Raw genomic sequence first — 21,085 nt, forward strand, 5'->3', positions numbered from 1 at the left:
TTGGTGCCGTGGCATGGTGGGGGATATGCTGCCTCTCTGCCTGCAGCACCCCACATCCTGATGTTTAATGAAGTCCTGAGCAACAAATTCCCACACAAGTCCACTGAAAGCCTTCTCCATCTTTTAACATTCCGGGCCTGCTGCAACTTGCATTTCTTGTAAAAACTAATAGAAATATACTTTCCCAGAGCACAATCTGTGAGAGTATAATCCATTTAGAACTCGGCTGAAAGAGTTTCAGGGCACCATGGGCTTCCTGGAAGGCAGGAAGACTTATTCAACTATTCTACACACTACCACTACTTTTGCTTTGCATACGTTGACACCAGAAGCTGCAGCCACCATTAATAATCAGCCAATTTGCCCAATTTATTTTCATAACAGGGTAAAATTCTGCCACACAGGCCATGTACTGTTTAGTTCTGAAGATCTCTAGCAAGCCAGCTGTTCCATAATTCAATTTAATCTACCACATATACATGAAATTGCATATATAATAAAACTGTTGTTTTATTATGTCCCAATAAAACAGCTTGTGGACAGTCAACAACACTTTGGTCACTATGTAATTGATTTAAATACTTGAATTTGATGCATCATTTTCAGAAGTTTGGAGATTTGACACGTTGTCTGTTTAATTACACACAAAACCCAGATTATAAGAGATCTGCAAAAATTTGCTTCGGGAATTAGGAAAAAAAACCAAACATGAGAAAAGTATTTGGCACAGGTCTGTGCCCAAAAGTCCTGAAATATTTATAATGCTACTTGACCAGCCAGCACTGCCACCCTCACACATTCAAAAACCATGAGTCAGGCCCTAGAAATAAGTAGTGTTTTTTAATCTCACAATTTTATTGCCAAGATACACTCTGAGGTTTTGCTGGGTTTTCCAACTTACTTTTCTTAAATCTGCAATGCAAGACCAAAGGATTATTTCAAGGATTTAAAGTGAAGTCAGATTTTGATACAAGCACATCAATACAAAGGACTGGGAGCTTAAAAGCAACCCCCTGTAATGCTCCCCTCCCAGAAATTCACAGTTAATTTGACACTCAAGAGCAGCAGCAGCAAAAGTAACTGATTTCCTCCATAATCTTGACTGCAGCGGTTTTGGAAGGGCTGTTTTAGGAATATCTCTTCAACATGCAGGAAGACAGCAAGAGGCTGAAGACAGCTATGTGTGGTCCTGATTAACATCCAGATGAAGTTACTGGTGCATATCACTTCCTCCTCCTTATGGGATGACTGGCAAAACAGACTCAGATCTGTTGCGCTGCAGTGAGGCCCCTCTGATGACACAGATTTTGGCTCCATTTTATTCAAGCCTTTCAACAATAACCTTTACTCTTCCTCCTGGTATAAAGAAAAGGGATGGGTGGAAGGCCAAACTCGTATCTTCTGTGCGCTTTTTAACCAACATTTTGCTCTATTGATGAACAGAGATTAAGCCAATGAAGCTGATACCTTCTTTATGACATTTAACCCTATAACACTGTAACAGCCTCATGGGCAAATAACACCTAAGCCCCCTGCGCTCCCCTGAACCACAATGGCCTGAGGTGGCTGAGGGAAGGAAGCCACTAGCACTGCCATGATGTTGGGAGCACAGAAGGGATCTTCTGGCGGGCTCCAAAAGACAGCCCCACACACTGGGCAGCACAAAACTGGAATACATAGTTGAGTCATGCTCAAGAAGGTCAAGAATCTGTCAGGAAACTAGAAGCCAGAAGACATCTCTAGACCCATTTCTCCACCTCACATGTAACACCAGCTACAGAATTTTCCCTAGAAGCCAGCAGCACTTTTTGGGCTGGAAACCCAAAGCATGCACGTGCTGTTGACAGTTTTTATTCAGGAATCCAAGGGTACCCAAGTGCTCATAAAAGAGCAGCTTGTTTCTTGATGCTGAAGCATTTCCTGTAACTGCACCAAAAAAGCAAAAACTGCCTATATACAATCCTGCTTTTCTGATTTAACAGAAACACAGTGCTGGGCACAGTAAACCCAGGACATACTACACTCTGGCAAGGACTGGCACAATATGGAAAAATGGGAAGAAAAAAGATGGTTACAGACTTGCAATGCAGTACTAATGTAATTCAAAACAGAGACAAGCTACCCCCACAGCTACTCATACCACCTGCTTTACAGAGTCCAAAGCTCTTGCCATTTGTCACTTGGAGCTCTCTGATAAACATACTATATATTCACTAGTTTTGTAAGTTTTTTAGCTTGATTTTTTTTGGTACCTTGTTCTTATTTCCTTTATTCGTATCCTTTCAGTCGCTTTATGAATCCTACACCCTGTTGGCGCCAGAGGTAATAATGGTTTCTAAACAGCATTTCTTTTAAATGATAACTAAGAGGAAAAACTCCTAGTAGACTTACTTCAGCAGTAAGACACAGGTCCTCAGGCTAAGAAAAGGAAGGACAAAACTTAAAGGCAGTACAAATTGTGTTCTTGCAAAATGACCTTCCTCTTTCTGATAAAACAGGCACCAAACTAAAGGACTCAAACCTATTTAGGAGAAACTGAAAAAAATGGCACTAGAAAAGCAACTCTGATTCAGTTTGAGTGGTTAGCTATCTTAAATACTGAAGTGAGGTTATTTCCTAATTCATAGTGCCCATTGTTATGCACAATGTTTCCCAGAATTGACGCTAACATTTCTTAAATGCCATTGCATTTAAGTCTAAACCATTTGCATGCCACCCCTATCAAGTGTATGCTTCTCTAGAAGCACAGCAGTTACACATTCCGCTACACTCATCTTTATCCCCCTACTCTGGGTAATATTATTCCTCATAAGGAAGGAATTCCCTCTTGTGAGGCCTTATCTCCCATATCCAGCCCCCTTCCAAGTCATACAGAAATTTCTCTCAAGGGAACGAGTCCTTGCTGCAGGATAGAGGCTCATTAGATAATCATCATCATCAGGACAAAGCGGGACAGGAAAATCTCTACAAAACCTCATTTTGTGGCCTGGGAATATGTTCTTTGCTAAAGAAATGGAATTCTGAAATGGAATGTAGAAAGCGAGAATGGGAAAATTAGGACATGCAATTAAGAAGAAAAAAAAAGCACAGAGTGAATGAGTGACAGGGGAGGCATACAGAGCTTGCAGAAGCATTGGAGGCACTCCATCCTGTTGATGAGGTCAGGAATCAGCTGACATCACTGACTATGGCATCTAAAATCCTGTTCTTGCACCCATCTGCCTCCATCCCAATGCCAAAAGTGTGCCTTACACTTGCAAGGAGGAAGCAGTGGCAGAACACCCCACCAGTTTGGCCTTCCACAGCAGTAGGAGGGTATGGAGTAAAGCATCAACATCAACCGATTTGCCCTAAATCTTTCCTTAGACTGCTGCAATCAGTTTCCTGTGAGCAATTTCCAGTTATTTCACCCCCCACCATCCAGGACAGAGGTATAAATTGATTTGGGCTGTCAACTGCAAAAGCAGCAGTTTTCATCAGCTCAGGAGGTATCAAAAGAAATAAATGTAATTTTAAGTTTCAATGATCAGCACTTTCTGCATTTTAAAGCTGAAGTGGAGATGTGTCAATGGAAGAAAATACACGCACAGAGGAGCTACTCCAGTGGCCAGTGGGTATCACAGTCCCTCTGACATAAAAGGGATGGTGATACTTTTACCCAGATAGGGCAAGAATTCAAGCCTCCAAGCATTACATGCACACCACATGGAAACCATCTTTAAGTTTACACATCAGAAATTAATTGCATTTCTAGACATTTACACAAAATTTATTCTTTCAGTCAAAAACACCTATTCATCCGTGTTTTATTCATAAGCTCAACTATTTAACCAGCGATTCAGAAGTTTTGTAAAACTACCCAAAAAAGGACATGCTCTGAGGGTAGTAGTCTCTAGCTTAAAAAGTCTAACTTATGCAATAATTGCATACTGCAAAGAGAGAAAGGAAGGGAGGATCTCTACATTTCTAGGGCAAGAGTTACCACTACTAAAGCACTTGATTTACTGATGGAGTTTGACTGGTCAAAGGCCTATTTCTATTTGAGCTCTCTGGATGCCATACAAACATCTCTGTTAGTCAGTTTTCTAAGGCTAACAATCACTGGCCCATACATCTTTGAGACAAAGTAGAAAGCTATCTGGGAAAGGTCAGTTGTCTCCTCCAAGCAAGTCTGTGCTTCTTTCTTCCTGGTAACAACAGGCTGAAGAACCAAAACTGCAGGGTGCTGAGCCGTGATGCACATCGACACAGGCTGAGCCTTATGCAAGAGTCATCTTATGGAAACAACTTACATGCCCACAATTGCACTTCTCCTTGAGTGTTTTTCCAGTGCCAAAGCCTGGGTTCCAAGTATTTACAGGACTACAATCAATTCGCACAATACCAAACTGATTTAATTTACAAATTAGGCTCTCAAAGGAGATTCATGTAAGCTCCAGCCACAATGACTTTTGATTCTAGCCAGCTGCCAAAATATGACAGCTGGAAAGTGGAGAGAATAAAATGTATTCATAGCTGACAGAAGTTGTTATTTAATAAGCATTCAGTGGCAGTTTTCACAGCTTAGTACGCTGACAGACACGTCGTAGCAAGTCTGGCTTCTGCACTTCTAGCCTGTACTGTCCCCAGGTATCTGCCACCACTGTGCCAGCAGACCCAGTTCCCGTAGCCAAGCCTGAGAGAACCTTTGCTGCACCAGTCCCACCTACTGTCCCTGCTTAGGGCACTGACGGAGGAAGAGTTTCACCTGTGGAGTTGGCTTTAAGCTCCATCATGAAAATGCAAGCACAGGTTTTCTTCTGCCAGCCTTCTTCAGCCAGTGAGTGGCACTGACAGGGGTGGGGGCCAATTCACATCCAAGAGGACTAGTTGGTACTACATGAGCTTACTCCCACTTTTGAGAGCGCCAATATTTGGGGAAGGAGGCCTTCCTCACACCTCTTAGCATTCAGAAAAGATTTAAAGAAGACAGGAACTCAGGCAGGCAGGTAGGAGGCAAGGCTCTCCAACCACTACTGCTTCCTTTGCAAGGCTGAAGGTGGCCCCTGATGACTATTTACATTACACTTGATCAAGTCATGACTCTAACAATCAGTCCCTCACAAAGAACTAGGGCACCATCCCCCAAGGGTTAAACATATCCTAAAATAGATATTTGTGGGGTTGCCTTTTCATTTCTAAGCAATTGCTAGCATACTACCTTTAGACACTGGGCAAAGAGCACTCTCATTTGCTCTAGATTCAAAACACTGTGATTTGATGAGTAGCTGCAGAAAGCCAACAGAAGAACTGTGTGAAATTTAACAAAGACAAGAGCAGGGTCCAGTAACTGGGGAAGAACAATCCCATGCACCACCACAGGCTGGGGGCTGATCTGCTGGAGAGCAGTTCTGTGGAGAAGGACCTGGGGGTCATGGTGGACACCAAGCTATCCATGAGCCAGTAGTGTGCCCTGGGAACTAAGTTCAGGGTCAAGAGGACCCTGACCTGCATCAGTAAGAGCATGGACAGCAGGTCAAGGGGAGTGATCTTGTCCCTCTACTCAGTCCTGGTGAAGCACATCTGGAGTGCTGTGTCCGATTCTGGGCTCTTCAGGACAAGAGAGACATGGAGCTCCTGGAGCAGGTCCCGTAGAGGGTGATGATGATTAAGATGATTAAGGGGCTGGAGCATCTCTCAAACCAGGAACGGCTGAGGGAGCTGGGCCTGTTCAGCCTCAAATAGAGATAACCAAGAAGGGACCTCACCAATGTCAGAAACTGATGCACAGGAAGTTCCACACAACTGTGAGGAAAAACTTCTCTACTGTGTGGGTGACTGAGCACAAGAACAGGTTGCCCATAGAGGCTGTGGAGTGTCCCTCACTGGAGATATTCAAGAGCTCTCTGGACACAATCCTTTGCCATGTGTTCTGGGATGATCCCACTTGAGCAGGGAGGTTGGACCAGCTGACACAATGTGGTCCCTTCCAACCTGACCCATTCTGTGATTTTATGCCTTTATTGAGATGTCTTTGAAGTTTAAAGCTTTACAAGTCTTCCATTTCCCTATCAGTCTAATAAAAGCAAGACCAGCCCTACTTCCACAAATTCTGTGGTTTGTAGATCTCCCCTGATTTTGTTTGATTTTCTTTGATTTTGTCCCTCCTTTTGAAGGCATTAGGTAACAAAAATTAGAACAGCACAGAAGGCATTGCTCAGATACACATGCAAATTGAAGACAAACAATCCCATGAATCTGCCACTCCATGTCTTTCATAATGTAATGCAAAATCTAGAACCACAAAGAGAAGAGATAGAAAACACTGGACTCAAAACTACACCCGTTTTATTACATATAAGATGCACATAAAGAAGAAAAATCTTTGATAGCAGATGCACTACAAACTTTCAGATTTCAGAGGGAGCTTTTGCACAGCAAAGCTGCTTTTCTTTTCCAAGGGTTCCAAACAAAATGTTCTATAGCTGTATAGCTACGGTTTGCACCAAAGTAATATAATCTTTTTAATAACAAAAATACACCTTTATTTATGTCTGCATTTTCTATACTTACAGCATTTTGCCTTGGGTCTACAGAATTCCTTTTTAAAATTTTCAAATGATATTGCTACCAATATAGCATCACACTTAAAGAAACTTCGATCACTTTCTCCACAGCCTGAATAAATGTTGGGTGCAAGAATAACTAAACAATCCAATTACAAACAAACAGGTAATCTTACCCTGCTGAAATTCATGCACTCTACATTAATAGGCTTAGCATCAAATCACTAGTCAGGTCTTCAAAAGTACTATGAAATAATTATCACAAAATAAAATTTTCTGTTGCCTTCCCAGGGTAAGTACTTCACATTGTTCTATTACTTATCAGGGAAAAAACTAGATACTGTGTTAGATCATTCCTTAATATAGCCCAGGATAAGTCAAACTCCTTTCCTATCCAGTTAACATGCAAACCATTTGACCTTTCCAACAGGACTACTAGAGACCTGGCAAGATCCAATTTTTTTTTTTACCCTATGGGACTTCACACAAGGCATTACATTTTACTTTAGGGCTTTGCTACAGGCACAGCTGACAGCAGTTGCAAGAGTTCATTTGTTTAAATACTTTCAGCTATCTCCTGCATTCACCACTACTAAGCTTAACTGTTTGAGCTGAAGTTTCCAATAAAAGAGTAACTTAAAATGAGGAAAAGCACTGTATAATACTAACCCATAGTGGTAAAATATTATGGAGTATTCCGCTTGAAATTTTCTGGTCTACAAGTCTCTGTGCTCTGTGACTACTTAGTAGTTTTGGTGTAAAGCACAGGTTTTGGTGCAGCAATTATTAATCTGCATTAAGGGTGTGTATGATGATATGATCATCAACTTACAGCATGCTATTTTGTCCCCACACTACCTCTCTACTTGGGACAGCATAACCTAGCAACTACACAAAACTGCACTGGTGTCTTGAAGTGACAAAAGATGAAAAGCTACTGCGTGGGAGACACCACCTGAGTAACTGACAGTGATGAAAGGTGAGTAATGAAAGAAGCAAATAAATGGAAAGAGGGAGGGAACCCATGGCAACTCTCCTAAGAAAAGATAATACTTCTCTCTGCAAATTCAGCTTTAGGACCTCATATAGCAAGGGAACCTGAAGAGGTACTTCTGTCATATTTTCATTGCTGTCACTGCCCTGAAGACTTGAGTCATTCAAAGCCATTGCAAACACTAGCTTTAGCAGTGGACTCTGTCCCTCCTGTCTCTATTCTTGTAACAGCCACCTCTAGAAGCAAACAAATTCGACAGAACAATGTGCTGAGGCCAACTATATGAGCTTCAACATTTGGGTCATAACAACTCCACGAAGCGCGACAGGCTTAGGGCAGAGCGGGTGGAAAATGGCCCCTGGGTGGAGAAGTGGTGGAAAAGGACCTGAGGGGGCTGAAAACAAATCAGCGTGTGCCCAGGTGGCCAAAAAGACCAATGGCACCCTGGCTTCTGTCAAAAATAAGGTGGCCACCAAGGAAGGGATTGTTTGTACCCCAGTACTCATGACTGGTGGGGCCACACCTTGAATCCTGTGTTCGGTTCTGGGCCTCTCATTACAAGAAAGACATTGAGGTGCTGGAGAGTGTCCAGAAAAGGGCAAGGGATCTGATGAAGGGTCTGGAGCACAAGTCTGTCTCATAGGGAGCAGCGGGGAGCGATGGGGGTGTTTAACCTAGAAGAAAGGAAGCTCAGGGGGTCCTTACTGCTCTCTTCAGCTTTTCCCAACAAACAAGCAGGACAAGAGGAAATGGCCTCAAGTCATGCCAAGGGAAGTTGACACGGGATATGAGGAAAATTCTTCACCAAAGGGGTTATTAAGCATTGGAATGGGCTGCCCAAGAAAGTGGTTGAGTCACCATCCCTGGAGACATTTAAAAGATGTGTAGATGTGGCACTTCAGGACATAGTTTAATGGTGGACTTGGCAGTGCTGAGTTAGTGGTTGGACTCGATGATCTTATAGGACTTTTCCAACCTAAATGATTCAATGATTCTATTCCTCATATTTGTTTAAACTAACCTCAGCCTCAATTTTCATTTTTTATGACTAGCAGGAAGAATATCACCTTTCCTATATTTCCACTGCCTTAGGCATATGAGAAACAGTTTTCTCTCACACTTTCCCTTATATTGCTAACATATGAAATCTATTCTTAAAAAGTCAAAACAAATAATAATTAAAAAAAAAAAAAGAAAAAAAAAGCCAACAATGTTATCTCCTGGCTCCATACCAAAGCCAAACAAACAAACCTTTCAACACCATGTCTCTTCTCACAATGCCTTTTGATAGCCATCGGCCAATGAATAATGAGAAAAACAGTTACACTAAAAATAGCATCTCCAAATGGTGGGGAAGTCGACAGAAGCTGTCAGGCCTCCAGGGCAAGATACTTGCAAAGAAAACATGCCTAATATTTTGCAGTTACTATTCAATAAATGCTCCTGTCTTCTGGCCTCTGGAAGGACTGCCAATTTTGCATCTGCTCTGAACATGTAATCAGAGTTTATTTTTTCACTACATCTGTCTTTGAGAAGTAGACACTGCAAAGAAATACTTTAGTTTTTCCATCATGAAATATTTAGTTTATATTCCTCATACTGTAACTAAACTGTCACTTATAAGGGAAAATAGAAGGACCAACATTTTTTAACATAAAAAGAATATGCTCACATATCACGCCAGACATCCCTCAGCTACAAACTCTTTGATTCCTTTTTCTCCCAGTACAGCCAGCTTCACCTATAGTGGAATGATATCATGAGAGGAACTGTTTTTTTAAAAATTAGCTTCCTACTCAGTCTGAAGAGGCTGTCTAACAAATAAGGTCACAAACAGAACAAGATGCAGACACTTTCTTATGCCTCTTCTCCCCTACACCCACCCTTCTTCCCAAGCCCACACACCAGTCCTGGTCTGTCATTCTTTAAACCACACAGCGGAATAGACAAGGGCAGGAAAACAAATGGTCAGAGGAAACAGCCCTTTTCCCAATTTTTAGCACAAAGATGTTAAACCATAGTGTGAAAAGAGGCAGCTGGGAAATTACAGCCATACCAACAGATCTCTTTCCATCTTCAGGTTACAGAGGAGCTCTCTAAAGACTGTTGCAACTACGTGAACTCTGAAGCACTAACCAGCACTCTTACAACTTTCAGAATACTTGCTCATATAAAACCACTTGTGCAGCTGGGAATTTTGTAATTATGCAAAGGAAAACCTCCTTCAGGACTTGGTGCACAGAGGATGTAGACTTTGGCACTGGTAGCTCATTTGTAATTCTCAGTATATTTTTCAGTAAACCACATCTTGTAAACAACATTAAACAGAACAGAATAACAGTTCTTACTTGGTATCTTGGCAAATCCCATTCATTTCATAACCACTGATAGCTCCTGTAAAATACTGCATTTGCTGCCCCAGAAGCAGTATCAGCAGGTACATGCTGTGATGTCTGACATATATCTCTGACCTGTGCCAGGAAGTTACAGAATTACAGAAAGGATGGGATTAGAAGGGACATCTGGAGAGCATCTGGTTCAACCCAGCTGCTAAAGCAGGCTAATATATGACAGCTAGCACAGGATTGTGTCCAGGTGGGTTTTGAGTATTTCCAGAGAAGGACACTCCACAGCCTCTCTCATCAGCCTGTTCCAGTGCTCTGTCACCCTTGACATAAAGAAGTTTTTCCTCATATTCAGTTGGAGCTTCCTGTGTTTCAGTTTGTGTCTGTTGTCCCTTGTCCTGGGCACAGGCTACATCTTCTCCAGGTTCAACTCTCTTGGACTTTTCTCAAAAAAGAGATGCTCTGGTTCCCTACTCATCTTTACAGCCCTTTGTTGGACACCCACAACATTTTCTTGCCTTTCTTTTACTGAGGAGCCCAGACCTGGACACAGTGCTCCAGATACAGCCTCACCAGGTCTCAGTACAGGAGCAGAACCACATTCCTTTTCCTAACACGCCCCAGGATACCACAGGTCCTCTTGGCCACCAGGACATGCTGTTGGCTCATGCAGTTTGTTGTCCTCCAGGTCCTTCTCAGCAGAGCAGCTCTCCAGCAGATCAGTCCCCAGCCTGTGCTAGTGCACGGAGCTGTTCTTCCCCAGGTGCAGGACAGGACCCTGTATTTGTGTTCTGTTGAACTTCATTATGTTCCTCTCTGCCCAAAGCTCCAGCCTGACCAGATCTTGTTGAATGGCAGCACAGCCTACTGGTGTGTCAGCCACTCTTCCCAGTTTTATACCATCAGCAAACTTGCTGAGGGGACACTCTATCCTTTCATCCAGGTCACTGATGAATAAGTTTAACAGGACTGGACCCAGAAGTGACTCTTGGGGAACACTGCTGGCTGCAGGCCTCTAATTAGACTCTCTGCCATTGATCACAACCCTGAGCTCTGCCATTCAGCTAGTTCCCAATCCACCTCAGCTGCAGTGGTGGAATGCATCTTCAGCTGCATTTTGGGCAAACAATCACAACCCAGTAACAAATCAACCCAGCACAGCAATGCCAGCAGCTGACAGCTGGGGTTTAGTTAGGAGCTCTCAGTAGCTTCCAGGATGAAGCATAAAGTTACTGACACAATTATCACTGGCCAGGCCAGCAGTTCTAATGTTTCTCTCCTATTCACATACCTGCTTGAAAGACAATTTTCCCAGCCCTCCATTAAAATAACTTTTTTATACTTACACAAAACTTGATTTTACTGGATTTTACTTTTACATATAGCTTAATAAAATAATTCACACGAACACAAGGGCAAGATGCTCAGCCAGACTCTAAACAGTCAAAGCTGACATGCTACAGGTCCACTCAAAACATCATTTTCCTCTTTTGTCTTCTCTCTATTTTCACACATATTAATGACCTCCCAATACCAGCATAAAGAACATCAGGATGCTCATGTGAGACAAATACTGAGCATCTGACGTGCTGTACTTGCATTCCATACTTCAGCCCAAGATGGGCTGCTCTTCCACCTACTCCTCTAGTGTACTTCTTGCCAACAGACTTATTATCACGAGTCTTCTGTCAACTATAAGCTTGCAACTTCAACATAGAAAACCATCCTTGAAATAGTTGAATTAATGGAAACTGAAAAAGCTGCAAAACCAAGCAGTTATTTCTGAGGCAGGAGTGGTGTTTGTTTTGGGTATTTTGAAGAAGAAAAGTGATCAGTGAAGCAGAAAGAAGCTGGCAGTGTGGGAAACACACTGAAAGAAGCTGCAGTAGAAAAACAGAGCTGTCAGTCAGCTCAAGCATTTCAACATGACTGTATTCCATTTCATTCCTACAGCAAGAGAAAAACAAATAGCAAAACATCTTCTGAAAGGCAATAGCTAAACTTGTCACCAGGATTCAACAGAAAAGTAACTTTTAAATAAAGGAAAACATCTGATGTATTTGCATTGAGTGGGAGGGTATATGTTGCCTATAGACTACATTACACTTCAAACTATAGCTTTGCTTGAGTATTTCCTTGTTCCTAGTAGTAAACATTTCCATAAAACAGAGATGCACCTATTAGAGACATCACAAAAATTTTAATAAGCTACTAACATGTAAAGCAAGTATCCAACAAGTATCCAAACCTCTCAGAGGTCATCCCAACATAATGAATACATCATCAATATCAAACACCATTTATTTCAATCCACAGGGCACAGCAGTTTTGACAGTTCTAATGTTAGTCATGCTTACTGAGATTGCTTTGGTTTTGTTAATGAAGCATGGGGAACTAACCAACTCTCCAAAGAGTAAAGCAAGAATAATGTTAATTCAAAGTCTAAAGAAGTATGGATAGTTTCAAAAGCTACTGTGTTACACCTAAATAACATAGATGATGTTGTAGCTACAATTGACCCCAAATTATGTTAATATAGAACTTAGCATGCTCGAGAGCCATTCATTAATCCTACCTCTCAATACATCAGAGAACTTTATTTCCAAAACTGCATTTGTTCTTTCTATTGAATGAGAATAAACTCTTGCACAAACAAATATCATTCTCATCTGCTCTAGCTTTCACTTTTTTTTCTTATTTTTGCATCACAGTATAGGTCTTGAAGGAATAAGGACTACAGTTGCTTTAATTAATGTAAACCACCATGAGGAAGCAGTAAGAACTGCAACTCAGAATAATCTAAGTTTGCACACCTGGGCTCTAATAATTTCTCTATTCTTCACGGCAGGCTAACTGCTCACAGTTTGCAACCTCTCATTACACAAATACCACCTCAGAATTAACTACCTGGAAGCCTTACAAAACACTTACATGTGGCAGCCTGAGCTACTTTAACACTTGCCTGTTAATAAACCTCAATCCACCCTTTATCCCTTACTACTCTCAGAGTAACTTCCTTCCCACGGGCCCTTGCTTCATGGGAACCATACCTCCCATCACACTCCCACCACAGCTTCCCAGAGTTAAATTCCTGACCTGTGCAATGGCACTCTGCAGGGCTCACACAAGTGCCTTGACCAGGCAGGGAGGAGCACTGGGAAAAGCCACCCTGTTGAAGTCCAGCCAAATAAAAGTATACATAAACAAGTTCCACATGCATTTGTGTTGTATGGACATATATGCTATATATGTCATGCATGGATACATAACTATGTGCATATATGGTATGTAGATACACGGATATTTGTAATAACCATCACAATACAGCAACCCCAACATCATGTTAATTACTTCTGTTAATTACTGTACACATAAAATGTGTACAGCTGTATAATTAAACACAGCAACTTGCAGCACTCAGCTATATAAGGTGACTGACATAACCTTGCAATAACTGTTGCTGTTACGAAGTTCTGACTAGTCTGCAATATACTAATTTTTGAAAAATCAAATGCTACCCCTGTACTAATGTTAACTGTAACTGACCATAAGAATTTCAACTGAAGGACACGAGTCTCATTTTACCATACAGAGGCAACAAGGAATATGCCCATTTGAACCATATCCTGTACAGACTCAAGTGACTTACTAAAAACTTTCTTCAAGGAACTGTAAGATCTTAATTTGTTCAAATCATTAGTGAAGAGAATAACTTTTCAGATAAACAGCTTTAGAAATGAGTGTATTCTCTGTGTTTCATAAAACTACACTTTATTTAAACTTAATTTCAAGGAGTTTAAAGCAGGAAATTAGCCCTCAACAACCCAGCATTCATCTTCAGCATCTAGAGGACAAATTAAAAACAAAACCAAAGAGTCCTCCTTGCCAAGGAACATAATTATGCTGTCTCATTACTGTTTTGCTACAATAATTTAATTAGCAGCCTTCAGATACAGGAAGGAATTTATGCTACATCAGGAAAAGAAGGGCTTGGGGGGTGAACTGTACACACTGTTCTAGCATACCAGGAACACGGGTGTTGAATTCTTCCAGTAAAAACTATCAGGCCAAAGCTGGATTGGCATGCCAGAACTAAGCATTTCTTTTGATCCAAAGGAGGGGGGAAATTAAAAAAAGGCACCAGGCATTCTAATGCTTGCATACTCCTAACTCCAAGTAGAAGACGCAGTGCAGCTGAGGAGTGGTGCTGAGGTGGAGATTGTGCTTCCCTGCCCATGCACAAATTGAAGCTCCAAAACCACACCAGTCCCTGTCTTTCATTATGTTCTGCTCTTGTGGGCACTGACATTTGTCATTAGGGAATCCCATAACTGAGGCTTTTATAGGCAGCTCTTTAGGCCAATTCCTCCAGGCTACTCCGTGCGACAGCGCATTTGATTCCTGCAATAAAGTTGTACTCTAGGCTAATTTCAACATATGTTTCCTCTTTTAGGTGGGAAGCCTGCTTAAAGGAAGACTGCACTCAAGATCTCCAGGATAACAGAGGCCTCTACAAAAAAAGTATTGCCCTTTCCTGAAGCTGGTTGTTTCACATGACTTACTGCCTATAGTGCTTAACTGCTCTCTCAGTATCATGCACAAGGACGCTATGCAGGAAAGCTCCTGTGCCTTGAAAATCCTTGTCATAAAACCTCTTGTACCATCAAATCTGTAGAGTGCCATCCACATCCCCAGCTCAAATTTCTCATTAGTGTACAAGTAACCAGCTACTGAACAAGAAACTTAATTACAGTTCACCTTTAAAGTCCCTGAAATCCCGGAATAAACTGCTTTTCAACCCCTTCATGTTTCAAGTATTAACTATCCTAATCAGTACACAGGCATTTCTACAGCTCTCCAGTCTATTTTGGCCATATAAAAAGAATTTTTCAGAGCCAAACTGTACTTTATTTCACCAGCATAATCCACCAGTGGATAAGATAAGCCAAGACTAAATGAACTGGAAGGGTTTGAAACCCTAGTTAAGATTAGCTAAAAATATCCCCATGATGCATAAACCCAAATAGAAACCTGCTCCATCACCCAGGCCAGTATCAATTCTGCCACCCTAACAGGTGTAAAAAATAATTCATCTTTGTCACTAAACTCCATGAAAATGCAGGAGAGAGAAGAGAGCTGTTGACAGAGGAGGGGCCATATGTATATAAATGATTCCACATGGCTAATCAGATTTAAAGGTGTCAGGGTACAGAGCCATCAAAAGCCAGTCCCTTCACCCAGAGATTTCCAGCGATCCTAGAAATTCGATACTGCAAAGTTTGTCCCTATATTTTATGTGCAAAATGCTTCAGCCATCTGAAAAAGGCTTTGAAACTCAGCCCACGCTGAAAGACAAGCCTTCCCTGAACACACAGTTTTAAAGTAGGAAACTAGTTAGACAGTGCTGGGTACAAAGATCATATTTGTTTTGACTTAGTTCCTCAAATCCTTTGAATACCAATTCAGAGCACATACTCTATAAAACACTCATGAGAAACTGGCACGTTCATTCAGGCACATATTGATGAACTGCTATTTACAACTACTGTAATTTAAGTACCTTTTTTTATTACAAATGGTAGGATTTGTGATAGCAGACACCACAAGATCCTCAGGCAGCTAAGAGCTGCTGAATAAACAAGGGTAACGCGGGTGATTTTTTTCCCAGTGCTTCCCATTTGAAATGCACAGGCTCAGCCCAGCAAAGTAAATTGCTTGTTTCCTGTCAGCCTCCAACCTCTGCATCTCTGTTTTCTTGATGGGAGCAGGGAAGGGAATTCGAGGGTAATTTATTTTGTTAATTGAATAAACAAATGCTGATAAAACAGCCATTTCAAACGAACAAGTCCTTCCTAAGCTGATTTTCTTGAAGCCTTCACACAATAAAGATTTATTTTCCCCTCTCTATCCCTCCCTCCCCGACCCCCAACAGTCCTCCATGCCACAGGGCAAGCTGAGCCCCAGTGTCTGTAATTAACGGCTTTGTCTGAAGGTTGTGGGTTGGCCACAGCAGAACACATACCCACATGCAGGAAAAGAAGTAAATGCACTTACTCGAGAGATAGACAGAGGCACATTGAAATCCTTGCCCCCTTGAAGCCTGAAACCCCAGGGAGCTGGCCCGACCAAAGACACGCTGTAGTTGCTCATGATGTTTAGTATTCAAGGACCAAATCCAAAGAATTGATGCCTGCAGAAGAGGATTAGAGTTTTAATTTAAAGTTGATAAAAACAAAAGGCACTGTCTGCAATTTTGAAAGCCTTCTTTCTTTGGCTGTATTTCCCTCCCCACAAAACAGCCAAAAGCCCCACACCAGGTCTGTCGTGACTTGTGCTTTTATCCCTCATATGTTGTTTCCCTCCATAGCTAAGGAAGAAGCAGAACTTGGAGAACTGCTGCTGCCGCCAAAATTTTTGACAACTACTTTTTACTAACAAAACACTGTGTGGGGCAGGGGGGGTAAAACCATCCAGCATTAAAGCTCAGCTTAAAAAAGTCAATATTGAGACAAGCATGGATTGATAGCATCCCTTAAACAGATGTATGGAAGACATTAGCACTACTGGCACATTCATTTCTAACAAAATTAATATCATATGCTGCCATGTCATCAGCTCAAAGCTTATTTCTAAACACGACAATGTCAAAGCATCACAACTTTGCAGTTAATCAGAAGAAAATAAAATCCCTGTGACTTTTCAAATTTTATAGCATAGCTTCATAGTAGCAGAACAATGTCACAAACAAGACAGGTATTAAACTCAACCCTCAAAATGAAATCTGTGAAGTAAAGCAAAATATCCACAGTCACAATTCAATGCTGAGGAAGCAAACCCCAATCATCTCCCTCTCCTCAAATGTGGCCAACAAATTACCTTTAAAAGGCAACTGAGAGATTTAAGTGCTGTTCAGCGTCAAAGATAAGGGCTTCAGCTCCACCTCAGATAAGTAACGTTACAATGACATCTTAGGTGGTGGATGCCGTCTATTTTTGTATAGTTGAAGCCCGGCAGGAGCACACCAGGGCGGGCTGGTGTAAGACTACACCGGGGCACAGCCGGATTCCATACTCATATAGGGACATTTAAGGTGGACCTTCAGCCAAGCAGCAGCAGGCGGCTGCAAACCGCACCGAACTCTGAAAAGCCCGGTTTTAGCTGTTCGTACACTGCAGAGGGGCTGTGTTAGTTTCTCAGAGGCGGTGGATTTTTCCAAATGCAGCCGACCCCCAAGGAGCATGAGAGCAGGGCTGTCACACAGCCCCCACCGATGCGAGGATGTCACTCCCCAAGAGTACCATCCCACAACGCACATTTTTGGGCTCACCTCCCAAAGCAGCAGCGATCCACTGCCCAGATTTTTTCCAAATCAAACTGAACTTGATTCACACCGACAGCCATTCAGGTAACAAGAGCAGGGCTACTGGCATTAGGCAGTACAAGATATATATGTTAGGAAGCAGAATTTGGAGCTTGTACCAGAGGTGCCTGGGTAACTGGGCCATTCCCAACCCGCCAGTGCCTGTTGGCATCCAGCAAAGGGGCAGCTCTGACCTCAAAGGGTGACTCAACCCAGCCTTAGAAACCTCGACAAGCACCAATGTACAGAAGGGGAAATACACAAGATTGAGCTCTCCTGAGGCTGAGGAGGAGGAAAGGTCCCCGCCAAGTTTGAGTTAGAATTCTTAGGAGGCTTGCTCACCACTAAAACGAGAACCAAGCTGTTTAATTGCCCTGTGCACAGCATTCTTTTAAAAAGAGGATCTGAATTAGTCACAGATTTCTTTCTGCAGAGAGATACACGTTCTTTTAACTCCCGATAAATGAAATCCACTGCAGTGACAGGTCACTATAAATTATGAGACTGCAGAAAAGAAACCAGTCTGGTCTAGTGACCAGCACACAGTGCAGCTGTATCACACAGGTGAGAAGGCTTTACCTGGCAACTGAAACTAGAGTACCCGTGTAGATTTTTTTCTTCTGTGTGTTTTTTTTTTTTTTTTTTTGTTTTGTTTTTGTTTTTTTTTTTTTAACTAGGCAGCTTTTAACTCAGCAGGTTACAATTACAGACCCAGGAAAAAGAATTAATTCTATTAGGAATTGATACCGTTTGATACCATTCTTTTCATTTGTAGCAACTAGCAACTAGAAATAGGAGGGAAGAAAGTGAACACTGAAATACCGTGCATCCCACTCAGCATCACACATCTTTCCTTTCTTACCCCTTTAATTCTGGTCTATCTCCCTCTCTAGCCTAGGAAGGAACGGCAAACAAAGAAGACCCGTCCCAAGTTTTATTTAACGAATTTCTTCAAATGTGCCAAGGCAGGCAACAGCTAAAGGAAAACACAGCAAACCACCATCCTCGCTTCACGTGGGGAGCATTGTGCAAACAAACCAGTTAAGGGTGAAATTGTGCAACTTTCCTTCAGACGATCAAACGCCTGGTGGACCTGCGCCTGGAAGGGGGAATTTCAAAGCCCGGGCCGGAACGCGGTCCCGCACCGCTGCCGGCCGGGGCACAGAGCCCCCAGCGGGGCCTTCCTGCCCCGGGGCGGCCGGAGGAAGCGCTGCGGGCAGCGCCAGCACAAGCCCCTGTACGCCCAGCACTGGGTCTCGGCTCCGGGCGCTCCCACAGCGCCAGCCGCTCCAGGGGCAGCGGGCGCCACAAAGCCCGGGGAGCGGGGCACAGCGGAGCCCCGTGCCCGAGCAGCCCGCGGCGCTGGGCTGAGGGCGAGGAGCCCCGCAGGTGTCCCGCAGCCCGGGCACCCCGAAGGCTGCCCCGGGGCCGCGCCCCCGCCGCACCCCGGCACCCCGGCCGGGCGCTCCGCCACACGACACGCCGCGCGCCTCGCTTACAGAAGTTAAATAAAAACAAAATAAACACCGAGGAGCTTTACAAACCGTGCCCAGCCTACTGACTTTTTGCCTAATTCCCCCCCCGGGTTTTTTCCTCTGTTCGCTTTCTGCCGCCCCGGCACTCACCCGGCGGTGCGGCTCAGCGCGGAGAGGCGAGGACACCGCGGCGCGTCTGCGAGGCGGCAGCTCCGGCCCCCCGCTCTTGTTTTCACTTCCGTCTCCCGCCGCTCCTCCCCTGGCCCGGCCCGGCCCAGCCCTGCCCGGCCGCCGCGGGGAGCGGGCCGGGGGCCGCCAAGCCCGCACGGTGCCCGCGTTTGCTGTGTTGTGTGGTTTGGTTTGTTTTGAACGGGGGAACGCTCGCTTTCACCGCGCTTTGATTTACGCACACGCAGCTGCGGGCGCACCTGCGAAGCTGAGGGCGAGCGGGAAGGGGCCGCTCGCCGTGTGCCCGCCTGAGGGAAGGGGCTGCGGGGCCGGGAAGCTGCGGGGCAGCCTGAGGCGGAGCAGGAGACCCTACGGAAAGAGGGAGTTTGGTTGATTTAATGTGGAGTAGCGTGAGAAATGACAGGGATGTACTCGCCTCCTGAGGACATCAAAGCGGGGGAACGGCAGCGAGGCAGAAGAGCTGTTGGAGCTAACAGAGAAGGCTGGCACAAGAACAAACAGGTATAGAGTAGCCATGCATATGCTCCGAAATTGGAAGAGATCCGCCAGAAATTAAGATCCCTGGCACAGCCTTGCTGTAGGAGTGGGTGCATGAAATGAACCAGGTTCTAAGGTGATGCTTGATCAGATTGTTACAGGACTAATTCTTTAACCCGGAGACTGCCCAGCTGGGAATGCAGCTGGGAATGCGTGGAGCGGGGCAGGCTGGCTGGGAGAGCGCCTGCCAGCGCCAGCCACGGCCTCGGGAGGGGCAGGAGCAGGGCAAAGATGAAACGGCGGCGCTTCAGAGTCACATTCAGCTGCACCTCACAGCTTGGTGGGGCTTGAGGTTCCTGCCAAACTTCACATTCCACAAGAAGTCATTACAGGTAAAAACGGCTGTGAAGAAAATGTGCATCTAGTTAACAGTACAATTATCCGTATGCTTCAAAGGATTTCAGTACCCTCCTCAAGCATGGATTTAGTGTGGAGAAAGAGTGCAGAGGAAAGCTTTAAATTCTTATTTATCACAATGCAACACAACGCACAGTCCTCATAATGGACAGCCCTGCCTCACCTCTATGGCCCCAGAGCACTGTCCCTTGCTTTTGTTGTCACCTGCACAGCCATGAGCCTTATTTTGGCCCTGCTGTGCCCATTGCCCTCACAGGCGCCCCCAAATGGGAGCCCTCAGGCTGGAGCTGATGCTGTGTTAGAAGACCTGTGCCCTTGGTGCCTGGGTGTGCAGGAAACCAGGGCCTGTCCAATCTGAGCCCTGGCTCAGTGAATCTTAACAAGGGTATTTTAACAGTGGCCCGCTGAGCTGTGTGTCTTCTCACTTGCCATGACTAGGACAAATGCACCTCAAATGGCATCTTGAAAAGAAAAGCATCTAAAATCCCCACTACTGTAGCCAAACCGCTGTTTCAGAAATCTTCCTTCCTTAGTCTGCTCTTTTCCTATTGAGTCTCTCCAATCAGGCAAAACTAAAAATCCCTGTTACGCAAACAGACTTCACATGATTTTAATTCATGGAGGTAAAAATTACCCAACACAGGGATTTTTCATTCTGTCACAAGGGCTGTAGGTCACTCTCAAGCTGTTTTATTTATTAGAGTAGAAAAAGCTCCAGGACCCGACTCCCCAGTGTGACTCACGTGATCTCTCCAGTGTCAGCATGTCCCTGTGCTGACTGCTTGGGTAGCAAGCTGCTCTCAGCTCACCAGAACACACAGCCTGTGGTCCTGCTTGATTTTGCACATTGCCATGTTAGTGAAAAACATCCTTTTTCACTTCGGTTCTCCCAAAGCCTTCAGCTTTTCCTGTTGGAGAAGTAGCTTACACATGCAGCATCTCAGGACAGTATTACATTAATTCATCGTGACTGAAGGAGAACGTGCAGTGAGACTTCTGGCTGGTGTTGCAGCAGGTTTCAGCCCCGGCAAGCCTGCATGCAATCTGCTCCGTACCCACCCATTACAAAAAGGCCAGTGCCACTCCCTTGCTGCTCAAAGCTGCCAGTCTCATCTTTTAGGTCCGTCATCACTTCGCTGTGGCGTGATCAGTTTGTAACAAATGAATCTGTTTTCCTTTGCCTCCAGAGGCAGGGCATAGCCATAGAGGCATCTCATCAGCTCGAGATCGCTCCATTCTAGGTCACTTTTCAAATATTCTCCTCTTTGAGAAAAAGCTTTTCA

General features: G+C 43.9%; 1 protein-coding gene across 7 annotated transcripts in view; it reads right to left on the reverse strand.

Annotated features, from left to right (window-relative positions):
• Nucleotides 1-18,961, reverse strand: part of PDLIM5 (PDZ and LIM domain 5) — a 123,538-nt gene extending 104,577 nt beyond the window's left edge. For 4 of the 7 annotated variants that reach the window (XM_066317925.1, XM_066317924.1, XM_066317922.1 and 1 more), the window contains exons 1-2: nt 18,870-18,961; nt 15,939-16,074 (exon numbers count right to left, since the gene is read on the reverse strand). In XM_066317925.1, the coding sequence (XP_066174022.1) occupies nt 15,939-16,034 (96 nt within the window). In that variant the 5' untranslated portion in view covers nt 16,035-16,074; nt 18,870-18,961. Of the gene's footprint in view, nt 1-15,938; nt 16,075-16,760; nt 16,883-18,869 lie in introns of those variants that run through there. The other 3 variants (XM_066317927.1, XM_066317926.1, XM_066317921.1) reach the window with 2 other exon arrangements.
• Nucleotides 18,962-21,085: the final 2,124 nt, after the last annotated feature.

This window comes from Sylvia atricapilla, chromosome 4 (genome assembly GCF_009819655.1).
Source record: "Sylvia atricapilla isolate bSylAtr1 chromosome 4, bSylAtr1.pri, whole genome shotgun sequence".
Classification (NCBI taxonomy): domain Eukaryota; kingdom Metazoa; phylum Chordata; class Aves; order Passeriformes; family Sylviidae; genus Sylvia; species Sylvia atricapilla.